This window comes from Oncorhynchus mykiss, chromosome 4 (genome assembly GCF_057628025.1).
Source record: "Oncorhynchus mykiss isolate SJ-2025 chromosome 4, ASM5762802v1, whole genome shotgun sequence".
NCBI classification, from domain to species: domain Eukaryota; kingdom Metazoa; phylum Chordata; class Actinopteri; order Salmoniformes; family Salmonidae; genus Oncorhynchus; species Oncorhynchus mykiss.
In genome coordinates, this window is record NC_143025.1 from 15,574,780 (window position 1) to 15,587,853 (window position 13,074).

The window sequence follows — 13,074 nt, forward strand, 5'->3', positions numbered from 1 at the left end:
TTCATTTCATTAAGTGGAGAGAAAAACCCTCAAAGTAACAGCAGTGTGACACCGTATGAGAGAAAGACTAATACAGATTGACAAAACAGGTTGACAGGGAGAGACACAGATATAGATTAGGAAGAAGAGACAGCCAGCCTAACCTCTGTGTACGGCAGACTCCAGACAGAGCAGCAGGTAGGAGAGGCGTGCCTCTCGGGCGCGGGGCATGTTGGTGTCCACGCTGCAGCGGTACTTCCTCAGGTCTGTCTTGCAGGCCTTGGCCAGGGAGTAGCTCACCTTGTAGTCCTGGGTAATCAGCTTCTGACGCGTGGTCAGGGCCTCTCTGCACTGTGGTGGTCAACCAAAACACAGCTCTGGTCACAATCTCCATCTGACTCACTGACTAATAGAATGGAATTACCAGAACAGATATTCCCATTCAAGGGTGTTCTCTACATTTTAGACAACCATGCTGACAAAATGCCTTGCAATAACAGCATTATTCATATGGACAAATGACAAGTAGCAGAAGATGGATATTATTATTTTGGCGATGACTCCGTTCCAACCAGGCTGAAGAGCAGAACACGTACCTTTTCAGACATGGCCTCCTCAAACTTGTGGTTGAAGAGACACTTGTAGACTCTGCCCTCTCCGGCTGGAGTCTAGATATCAAAGAAAATAGAATTGTGATTCAATGATGAATTCATTTTCACATTCCCAAAGTTAGTGACAAAAACACCTTTGCAAGGAGCTTGGATTCAACTCGGATAAAAGTCTGAATGCATCTGACCACGAATCTCAAAATTTTGCCTCTAATGAAATGAAAGAGACGAGAAGTGAACAGGAAGAAGGTACTCACATTTTCACAGAAGCGCTCCCGGTCCTCCCGGCAGGAAAAGTAGAGGTATCTATCCAGGTGGAAGTCGTCTGAGGAGAGTTCGGCCACACGCATGATGGCCTTCTTACAGTCAGGCCTGATGGCATGGGCCCCGGGCTGCTCCTCTGCCTCCCTGACCAGACCCTTCTCCAGGCATGCTATCACCTCACCTTGGGAGTGCACGTCCTGAGGGACAGACAGGGTGGCATGGGGACAGTGAGATGGATACGTTCAAGTTGGCTACAGCACTGACGCGTCTCTGTGCGAGGCCAGGAGATGTGTTAGCGCCCAGAGTTGCGTTTTGGATGCAATGTTATCAAATATTTTATTTCAAATGATTTATTTGAGCAATTTAATAGAACACACAACCACAAAAACAGCCAGAGAGGGGAGGAAATACACTAGTAAATACAGAGAAGTTAAATATTTAAACTTTTTGACGCTGAATTATTTTTTATTAATTCAGCATCAGGAGTTATTGCCGTTGTGTTGCCCTGACAACTGGCTTCTGATTCCTGAAGGCATGGTCATTAATCATCCTGTAGAAAGGAATAATTCAGAGGATGCCAGGATGAAAATATAAATTGTTTAACACTGGGAGTTTCGGGAGCGTGGAAGCTAAATTGGTCATAAATCATGACTGAAGTAGCTAAGTTACTGACTGCAGAAAGCAGAAACTCAGGAGGACTCATAGCCAGGAAAACCACACTGGAGCTCAGAGCAGCACAGAGGCAGTAACTCAAGCCGGACTACATTATGCCCAAAGCAGGAAACCTCATGTAGTCATAAGCCATGGTGGAACACAGTGTCAAATAAAAAGGAAAGCCAAACAAATTAGAAACCTGCACAAACAAACAAAATGGGCATATCCTGCGCCTGTCCATGTTTTTTGTTACCTCTAGAGACAGAGACCAATTCATACAAATCTAATGCTATATAAAGCCCTCATAACAAAATACTGATTTAAAAAGTGAGCAAGTGTTCCATCTTTACAGACGTGTAGGCTACTGAGTCGCCAGTGAAATGAGTTGAGAGTAGACAGTAAGAAGAGACAGGTGTGTATGACAGTTAGACAAGGTTAGATCTATGCCTATAGATGTAGTCCTCTATAACTCAGCTGTTAAAGCATGGCCAGGATAGTGGGTTCAATTCCTGGGACCAAATGTATTTAAAGCGTCTGCTAAATAGCATGTACTCTGATATATCACAGAGCAATAACAGACAGGTGAGAGAAGGCCACGAGAGCAGTCACCTTCTCGCCGGTGGATATGCTGCCACAGTGCAGGCTGTTGATGTCCTCGCGACAATTGTCCATGAAGCCACAGATGAGGCGGTAGTCGCTGAACACGATGCTGGTCATCTTGGTGATGTACTGGTTGCACTGGTACTCCGTGATGTTGCCGCGGTGATCCACCAGGCAGGAAACCAGGTAGCCCTTTCCTCTCTCCTCCGCCGCACATTCTTTTATCTGAGTGGAAGGAGAGGAGAATTATGGTTAGCATATGTCACAATATATCTTTCTTACACACTTAGTTTGCATGGGCATCAAAGGCCTGTGCACAGGGATTAAGCCAAAACCTGTGACAGTAGTAGCATAAGGACAGGACCTAGTAGCGGTAGGTAGCCTGATGGTTAGAGCATTGGGCCAGAAACCAAAAGGTCGCTAGTTCAAATCCCAAAGTCGACAAGATGAACAATCTGTCAATGTGCCCTTGAGCAAGGCACTTAACCCTGCAGCAATTAGGATTGCCGTTGATAATGGCTGACCCTGGCCGCTCGCCGAGGGTGTCTCAGGGGGAGTTGGGATATGCAAAAAGCCCATTTCATGCACGTGTATAACACACTTGTACATATGTGAAACAGGACAAATAAGCAGATCTAATCATTATTATTACCTATAGTCAGAGCCATAAAGCTCTGCCAGCTAGCTAGCCAACTTACGTCGGAGATGGTGGTCTTGCACACCTCCACAGCCACAGACTCAAACTTGGGGTCAGTCGTCAGGTTCAGCTTGTAGTTCCACAGGAGCTGGAGAAAGAAGGCATTAAACAAGTCTATTGATAGCTTAGAGAAAAACAGTACAGGTCCACTGTGAGTGGGAAATGCAAGCAGGGGTGTGATAGCAGGTCAGACCACAAGTGGGGCTAACAACGCTGTATTAAATCGTTATTCACATTCAGTTACACAAACTGAAAGGACAGTTTAATGATGTGAGGGAGGAAGTTCAAAACACTTACATGGTTGCAGTCAGCAGCGATCTCGGTTTCCTGGAGAGAAAAAAAAAGGGTCAAACTATGATCCGAACCGTAAAGAGAAGCAGGAACATGCTGGGCACTGAGCAATTAAGAGCACAAGGCCAAACAAACAAACAGTGATGCAGCACTTCGGTTGTCAGTTGGCGTAGAGAAGAGCTGAACACAACACTTAGCCACCAGTAAAATGTAATGACTCAACAACTTGTAGGGCTGTAGAAACATACGAGTGTCACCGGTCAATATCAGTCCCATTTGACTTTATACCGTTAGTGGGCCTGTGCTTAATATAGCTACTGTCTTGACTGAGCCCACCTCCTAAATTATCACAAGGCCATTGAGGAGGAGAGGAATGTCTGCATGCCTCTCCTTAGCACCTCTCAGGCCAGGCTGACTGATGTTTGGCCTCCCTATGGGAGCTGAGCCGCAGGAGACTGATTGTAAGCAATGCAGGCCTGTCCAACAAAGCACCAATACACGCTTTAGCGATAAAATAACATCTCTACAAAATGGCCTACTACAATCTACAGGAGGGCAGGGCCACATGGCAGCTCAATCTTATGTTAGCATTGGAAATAATGTCACTATTTGAATATCATGCATTTTTTTCCAGTCAAAATAAAAAACACTTTGATTAAACTTTGGAACTGATTTGTAGTGCAACTTGGGAGAGAGGTGCCACTGCTTGCTGCAGTTCGGGGGATGGGCAGAGGTCAAGAGTGTGTGTTTGATGAGCATACGGACTCTTGCTAACTAAACAAACTTGTAGACGCCATATATCATCATCATATCTGGTAGTGCCCGTCTAATGCATCAAATCGATGCAAAGAAACTAGCTAAGATAGCCAGCTAGCTAGGCTAATTGAGGCTACTGTATTTTGCTATGCTTCCCGTCCTTATCTACGGCAAATCCATTCAGATTCCACAGCCTACCTGGTGGTTGCTCGTTGTAGCGGACTCCTCATTTAGCTAACTTAACGTTACGGAATTAATTCCATTTAGCTTTGATTAGAGATCTCCCACTTCACTTGCTACACATGGAGCCACTTTCTATTGTCACCTTGATTGGCCGACAATAACACGCGTGAAACCCCTGTAGACTACGGTAGGTATTTATGGGGCGCAAGTCATGAAAACTACATTCAAATGTTTGTTTTATTGAATTAAGAATGTTGTGAAATATCATTCTGTTTAGCAAAGTCAGTAATATTGATAAAGCCTTTTCCATTGATAAAATAGGCCAGGTTTTTTTCTTACTCTTTGAAGTATTCGAATGCTAACGTCCGTTTGGATATTCGAATATCCGTGCCCCTCCCTAGTGAGTGAGTATACACACACACACACACACACACGGGTTGCAAAGGGTCGGGAAACTTACCCGTACATTTCTAGAAATTTGCCATGGGAAGTTAAGCCCGGGAATGTTGCTTAAATTCATTTTTAAAAAGGTTAGCTTATTAACAGTGAACCTTTTTCTGTGGGATACACAAGGCAATTCTAGGTCTTGTGGCATATTTTGGTTAAACAATCCCCAAATCAATGGAATTGCAACCTTCTGCATGCACAGTGCTTTCTTCCGTCACATGTACAGTTGATTCTCAAGATCTTGCACCCTAATGAGATGCTATTGAGCTAAGGACTACATGCTTTCTGATATGTTTTGATCACAATAATGGGTGGGGCGAATATAATTTATTACATTTTTTTGTTAACTAGTAAATAGTAGCCTACAGCAAAGCATGTTTAAATTATTTCTAACTTCCTAACAATTTCTGCTAGTTAGTTTTTGCTACCATGTGGGTTTTAGCTTGCTTAATAAGCCTGCAAACTGAGTGTTAATTCACTTGTTTCCATACACGTTTTATAAAAATAAAAACACATTTATTTATCTTACAAAGGAGTTGTTTAATCTAACTACTTAACTATTTATCTGTACTTGGAATTGTATTTGTAATTTTTTTACTAATCTTTACAGGAAAATGCCACGGGCACTATCTGATGTGTAGAGACATTTCATAACAGAAGGAAAATGTAGTTGGAAAAGCTGTGTACATTTGCAAATACTGTGCCAAGTCATATGTGAATAACGCAACAAAGATGCAGAATCATCTGCTCTAAAGTTCCCTCAGAGCTCACAACAAGTTACCTCTGACAAAAGTGCCTCTACTTCTATTTGAGGGGGAAATTATAGCAACAGCTCATGGTCCTCCTGGAATCAAGTTGACCCAATGGAGGAACGTAGTCAGAAATGCTGATCAATGTCTTGCTCGAGCTGTGTATGCCACTGGTTCACCCTCTGATGCTCACAGGCAATGTGTATTGGAAGAGATTTCTGAATGTTCTTCGCCCAGCATACACCCCTCCAACCAGACATGCTTTATCTACTCATTTGCTGGATACAGAGTTCAAGTGAAGGTCAAGCAAATCATAGAGAAAGCAAACTATTGCAATCATCTCTGATGGGTGGTCGAACGATCGTGGGCAAGGAATAATTAACGACATCATCTCCACCCCTCAACCAGTGTTCTACAAGAGCACAGACACAAGGGACAACAGACACAGCAGTCTCTTCATTGCAGATTGGCTGAAGGCAGTAATCAATGACCTTGGACCACAGAAGGTATATGGAATGAGAGGCGGCCAACGGAGGAATTGGCTAGGGTAAGCGGTGAAATATACCAGCTGGAGCACGTGCTACGAGTGGGTGCTGCTATGGTGACCAGTGAGCTGAGACAAGGCAGGGCTTTAACTCGCAGAGACTTGTATATGACCTGGAGCCAGTGGGTTTGGCGACAAGTATGAAGCGAGGGCCAGCCAACGAGAGCGTACAGGTCGCAGTGGTGGGTAGTATATGGGGCTTTGGTGACAAAACGGATGGCACTGTGATAGACTGCATCCAATTTGCTGAATAAAGTGTTGGAGGCTATTTTGTAAATGACATGGCCGAAATCGAGGATGGTCAGTTTTACGAGGGTATGTTTGGCAGCATGAGTGAAGGATGCTTTGTTGCAATATAGGAAGCCAATTCTAGATTTAGTTTTGGATTGGAGATGCTTAATGCAAGTCTGGAAGGAGAGTACACAGTCTAACCAGACACCTAAGTATTTGTAGTTGTCCACATATTCTAAGTCAGAATGGTCCAGAGTAGGGATGCTGGACGGGCGGGCAGCGATCGGTTGAAGAGCATGCATTTAGTTCTACTTGCATATAAGAGCAGTTGGAGGCCACGGAAGGAGAGTTGTATGGCATTGAAGCACGTCTGGAGGTGTCCAAAGAAGGGCCAGAAGTATACAGAAAGGTGATGTCTGCGTAGAGGTGGATCAGAGAATCACCAGCAGCAAGAGCGACATTATTGATGTATACAGAGAAGAGAGTCGGCCCGAGAATTGAACCCTGTGACACCCCCATGGAGACTGCCAGAGGCCCGGACAACAGGCCCTCCGATTTGACACACTGAACTCTATCAGAGAAGTAGTTAGTGAACCAGGTGAGGCAGTCATTTGAGAAACCAAGGCTGTTGAGTCTGCCGATAAGAATGTGGTGATTGACAGAGTCGAAAGCCTTGGCCAGGTCAATGAATACGGCTGCACAGTGATGGCGGTTATGATATCATTTAGGACCTTGAGCATGGCTGAGGTGCACCCATGACCAGCTCTGAATCCAGATTGCATAGCGCAGAAGGTACGGTGGGATTCCAAATGGTCCGTAATCTGTTTGTTAACTTGGCTTTCAAAAGACCTTAGAAAGGCAGGGTAGGATAGACATAGGTCTGTATCAGTTTGGGTCTAGAGTGTCTCCCCCTTTGAAGAGGGGGGTGACAGCAGCAGCTTTCCAATCTTTGGGAATCTCAGACGATATGAAAGACAGGTTGAACAAGCTAGTAATAGGGGTTGTAATATTTTCAGCAGATAATTTTAGAAAGAGAGGGTCCAGATGTTCTTGCCCGGCTGATTTGTAGGGGTACAGATTTTGCAGCTCTTTCAGAACATCAGCTATCTGGATTTGGGTGAAATAGAAATGGGGAGGCTTGGGTGAGTTGCTGTGGGGGTTGCAGGGCTGTTGACCGGGGTAGGGGTAGCCAGGTGGAAAGCATGGCCAGCGGTAGAAAAATGCTTATTGAAATTCAACTATAGTGGATTTATTGGTGGCGACATTGTTTCCTAGCCTAAGTGCAGTGGGCAGCTGGGAGGAGATGCTCTTATTCTCCATGGACTTTACAGTGTCCCATAACTTGTTTGAGTTTGTGCTGCGGGATGCAAATTTCTGTTTGAAAAAGCTAGCCTTAGCTTTCCTAACTGCCTGTGTATATTGGTTCCTAACTTCCCTGAAAAGTTGCATATCGCGGCGGCTATTTGATGCTAATGCAGTACGCCACAGGATGTTTTTGTGATGGTCAAGGGCAGTCAGGTCTGGAGTGAACCAAGGGCTATATAGGTTTCTGGTTCTACATTTTTAGAATGGGGCTTGCTTATTTAAGATGGAGAGGAAAGCACTTTTAACTTCTTCGATATAGGGGGCGCTCTTAATTTTTGGATGAAAAACGTTCCCGTTTTAAACAAGATATTTTGTCACGAAAAGATGCTCGACTATGCATATAATTGACAGCTTTGGAAAGAAAACACTGACGTTTCCAAAACTGCAAAGATATTGTCTGTGAGTGCCACAGAACTGATGTTACTGAAAAAACCCAGATAAAAATACAATCAGTGCCGCATTTTTTGAAACCGCCTCATGGCAATGACTCCTTATATGGCTGTGGAGGAGCTAGGAGTCAGCTTACCTTTTCCACAAGGTGTCTGCAGCATTGTGACGTATTTGTAGGCATATCATTGGAAGATTGACCATAAGAGACTACATTTACCAGGTGGTCGCTTGGTGTCCTCCGTCGCAATTATTGCGTAATCTCCAGCTGCAGTATTTTTCAGTTTTCTTCGGATGAGAAGCCAGCTGCCACCACTGATAGATTATCGAATAGATATGTGAAAAAAACCTTGAGGATTGATTCTAAACAACGTTTGCCATGTTTCTGTCGATATTATGGAGCTAATTTGGAAAAAAGTTTGGCGTTGTAAGTGACTGCATTTTCGTTATTTTTTCTTAGCCAAACGTGATGAACAAAACGGAGCTATTTCTCTCACACAAATAATATTTTTGGAAAAACTTAACATTTGCTATCTAACTGAGAGTCTCGTCATTGAAAACATCCGAAGTTCTTCAAAGGTAAATTATTTTATTTGAATGCTTTTCTTGTTTTTGTGAAAATGTTGCCTGCTGAATGCTAGGCTTAATGCTATGCTATCAATACTCTTACACAAATGCTTGTGTAGCTTTGGTTAAAGCATATTTTGAAAATCTGAGATGACAGTGTTGTTAACAAAAAGGCTAAGCTTGTGTTTCAATATATTTATTTCATTTAATTTGCGATTTTCATGAATAGGAAACGTTGCGTTATGGTAATGAGCTTGAGGCTATGATTACGCTCACAGGATTGCTCGACGCTAAAGGTTAAAGAATAACCAGGCATCCTCTATTGACGGGATGAGGTCAATATCCTTCCAGGATACCCGGGCAAGGTCGATTAGAAAGGCCTGCTCGCTGAAGTGTGTTTTAGGGAGCGTTTGACAGTGATGACCACAGACCCATTACGGATGTAGGCAATGAGGCAGTGATCACTGAGATCTTGGTTGAAGACAGCAGAGGTGTATTTGGAGGGCAAGTTGGTTAGGATGATATCTATGAGGGTGCCCGTGTTTATGGATTTGGGGTTGTACCTGGTAGGGTCATTGCTAATTTGTGTGAGATTGAGGGCATTAAGCTTAGATTGTAGGATGGCTGGGGAGTTAAATATGTCACAGTTTAGGTCACCTAGTAGCACGAGCTCTGAAGATATGAGGGGGGGGGGGGGGGGGGGGGGGGGCGATCAATTCACATATGGTGTCCCGGGCACAGCTGGGGTCAGAGGGTGGTTTACAGCAAGCGGCAACGGTGAGACTTGTTTCTGGAGAGGTGGATTTAAAAGAAGAAGTTCAAATTGTTTGGGTACAGACCTTGATAGTAAGGCAGCCTGCAGGGTTCTAACTCCGCCCCCTTTCACAGTTCTATCTTGTCGGAAAATGTTATAGTTAGGGATGGAAATTTCAGGGTTTTTGGTGGTCTTCCTAAGCTAGGATTCAGACACGGCTAGGACATCCGGGTTGGCAGAGTGTGCTAAAGCAGTGAATAAAACAAACTTAGGGAGGAGCTAATGTTCTTCTAATGTTAACATGCATGAAACCAAGGCTTTTACGGTTACAGAAGTCAACAAATGAGAGCACCTGGGAAATAGGAGTGGAGCTAGGCATTGCAGGGCCTAGATTTACCTCTACATCACCAGAGGAACAGAGGAGGAGTAGGATAAGGGTACGGCTAAAGGCTATAAGAACTGGTCGTCTAGTACGTTTAGAACAGAGAGTGAAAGGAGCAGGTTTCTGGGCACGATAGAATAGATTCAAGGCATATTGTACAGACAAAGGTAAGGTAGGATGTGAATACAGTGGAGATAAACCTAGGCATTGAGTGACGATGAGAGAAATATTGTCTCTACAAATATAATTTAAACCAGGTGATGTCACCGCATGTGTGGAAGTTGGAACTAAAGGGTTAGCTAAGGCATACTGAACAGGGCGAGAGGCTCTACAGTGAAATAAGACAATCACTAACCAGAAAAGCAATGGACAAGGCATATTGACATTAGGGAGAGGCATGCGTAGCTGAGTGATCATAGGGGTCCAGTGAGTAGTTAGGCTGGCTAGAGACACAGCTCGCGGGACGGGGCTAGCAGAAGGGCCTTAGAGGGACGTCGCGATGGAAGTCTTTTAGCCTCCTCGACAGACCAGTCATGATAGATTAGTGTTCTGTGTAGTAAAGGGGGTGCAGTCCAATTGGTAGAAGGCGTATAGTGGCCCAAGAAATTGGCCGATGGATCTCCTCAGCTAACAGTCCAATATGCTCTAGACAGCTAGCGGGCTGCGGCTAGCAGGCGGGCATTCAGGGGACGTCGCAACGTTGTAGCCGGTTGAAGAACCCCCCCCCCCCCCCCCGGGCAGACTACGTCGCCAATCCAGTCGTGAAGGATCGTTGGGGCTCCGAACCGGCAGTAAAAGGGGTACAGGCCAATATGCAAAATAGGTATTGTAGCACTTCTGTTGGGGTTCCGGTTCAAAAGTAAAGAAAGATACTTTAGAAAAAAGCAGATCCACACCACATTGGGTGAGGTGGGTTGCAGGAGAGTATTCTGAAGTTCAGGTTTAGAAAAATCCCAAAAAGATATGCGGGGAAAAAAAGATACATACGACGAGGACAAAGACATCTGACTGCGATGCCATCTTGGATAGAGTTCTATCCGTTGGGGTGGTGTCGTCATCATGTTTGACTGTCTCCTGGAGGGGAAGGAGTCTCTCCAAGAAATGGTCATAATCACAGTATGTCGATATGGACAGCCCCATCAAGAGGATCCTCCTGGATGATGTATTTTGGGAGAGAGTAGTAAGCAGCATGAAACCTATAGCAGTAGCAATTGCACAAATTGAGGGAGACAATGCCATCCTGTCTGATGTTCAGACTCTGCTTGCAGATGTAAGAGAAGAAATCCGTACTGCCCTGCACACTTTACTGTTGCTCCAAGCAGAGGAAACTGCAGTTCTGAAATACATCAAGAAGTGTGAAGACTTCTGCCTGAAGCCCATACACACCGCAGCGTACATGTTGTGCTGGCAAGAGCATCCTGTCTGGTGCAGAGATCAACAAGGCTTATGGTGTAATCACTACCATGTCTCGCCACCTTGGCTTGGATGAGGGCCATGTTGCCCAAACCTAAAGTTATAAGCAGCCAGCTAGCTTCATCTGGCTAATGAGGCTCGACCGGATCGGGTTATGTGTTGTGAAGCAAGCCATAATAAGGATTAAGCACAATAGTGGAATTTGCAGCTTCACTTCTGACCCACTGGGAATGAGATGAAAGAAATAAAAGCTGAAATAAATTATTCTCTACTATTATTCTGACATTTCACATTCTTAAAATCAAGTGGTGATCCTAACTGACCTAAGACAGGGAATTTTTACTAGGAATAAATGTCAGGAATTGTGAACAATTGAGGCGTATTTAAACTTCCGACTTCAACTGTATATAAATATGCTACACATTGTGTTGTTAAATAACTAAATAACTCTAAATAACGTTATGAATATAAACGTTATTGATCTTAAAATGTCCCTGTTACATGCGTATAGATTTTTACTTTAGAAATGTGTCTGATGGAAGACGTTTTATGATGTCATCTTTAAAAAGTTATCCTAAGCCCACTTCAGATACATGAGACAAGACGATTTTACTACATTTACATTTCAGTCATTTAACACACGCTCTTATCGACATAGAGGAGCAATTAGGGTTAAGTGCCTTGCTCAAGGGCACATAGATGATTCACATAGTGGGCTCAGGTATTTGAACCAGCGACCTTTTGGTTACTGGCCCAATGCTCTTAACCGCTAGGTATACTGCAGCGCAGTTTGCGTGATCCAAGTTTTTTGAACATCTCATGTCAGCTGCTGGAATTCCCAAAATGCAATATTTAGCTAAAGTCTTGCAACAAGAGAGGTCCATTTAGCTAGTTAGAGAACACTGTGCTAACACTCGTTCAGTCAAGCAACTAGCTAACCTAGCTTGCTTATATTTCTCTGACAAGTCAAAGTGTGCCCTGTCTCTGGTGCATACATATTTCATGATACAATACCCTGATACAAGTGGCAACTTTGTTTCATTATGTCATTGTAAAGAGGCACTGTTACTGTGGCAACAGTCTGATCTGAATGCCAGGTCTTCAGTCAGTTGATCTCCATCAAAACATTCTAAAATGGTCTAGTTTTGTCTTGTTGAGTCTTATGTCGCCCGTTGTATCTGAACTGGGCATTAAGCATATCCTTGACCTTAGAAACCATGAAAGTAGTGCACGCCTGCACAGGTTTTGAGCTTATGTGAATTTGAGAACTGAGCAGTTTAATAAAATTAGCCTACATCAAGCAGAGGGGAAAACTGCTGTGTTGTACAGATTTCCTTGCAGTGTGCAATGAAATGTCATCAATATTTCCCCACGGGTGACTAAGGCTGGACGAGTGGACGACAATGTTTAGGCCTATTTGCTGTAAACAAAACAGCAGTTGGCAGGATAAATGAAAATCTAGTGTTAGTGGGACAATAGCCGTTTGCAATAAAAACACTCGTTATTGCCAAATCTAAGACCTTACAATGCATTTTAGCTCTATTGAGACTATGAATAGCCAAAAAATAAAAAAAATAATTAAAAAAATCAACCCGAGAGAAATTTTCAAAATGCCTCAAATTTACCCAGAGGGGTTTTCTATGACGCAAGCTAGATCTACTTAGGGTTTTCAAATCAAATCTTATTGGTCACATACATATATTTAGCAATGTTATTGTGGATGTATTGTGTGTTCCTAGTTCCAACAGTGCAGTAGTATCTAACAATTCGCAACAATACACATATCTAAAAGTTAAATGGAATTTAGCAATATATAAATATTAGGACGAGCAATGTCAGATTAGCATTAACTAAAACACAGAAGAGAATACAGTATATACACATATGAAATGAGTAAAGCATTATGTAAAAATTATTAAAGTGACCAGTGATTCCATGTCTGTCTATACAGGGCAGCAGCCGCTAAGGTGCAGGGTTGAGTAACCGGGTGGTAGCCAGCTTTCCAAAGCTAGCTAGCTTCACATTCTAGTTCAGGCTTTATCCGTACTACGACAGTGGATATCGCTCATCCGCCTGCAGCAAACTCTAGCAGGCTTGTAACTGTGCGTGCATGTCGCACATGGCTAGTCGAATGCCAAACTCTTCTTAGATCCATGGCCAAGTTAGTGCCACATTTTCATTTGTGCCGAAATCAAAAATGAAA

At 43.6% G+C, this 13,074-nt stretch overlaps 1 protein-coding gene across 2 annotated transcripts in view; it reads right to left on the reverse strand.

Annotated features, from left to right (window-relative positions):
• LOC110521372 (Golgi apparatus protein 1) overlaps window positions 1–13,074 on the reverse strand; it is a 29,963-nt gene that overhangs the window by 14,514 nt on the left and 2,375 nt on the right. For both annotated transcript variants that reach the window (XM_021598877.3, XM_021598876.3), the window contains exons 2-7: window positions 3,100–3,129; window positions 2,804–2,890; window positions 2,115–2,330; window positions 845–1,048; window positions 576–647; window positions 144–330 (exon numbers count right to left, since the gene is read on the reverse strand). In XM_021598877.3, coding sequence (XP_021454552.1) covers window positions 144–330; window positions 576–647; window positions 845–1,048; window positions 2,115–2,330; window positions 2,804–2,890; window positions 3,100–3,129 — 796 coding nt within the window. The remainder of the gene's footprint in view (window positions 1–143; window positions 331–575; window positions 648–844; window positions 1,049–2,114; window positions 2,331–2,803; window positions 2,891–3,099; window positions 3,130–13,074) is intronic.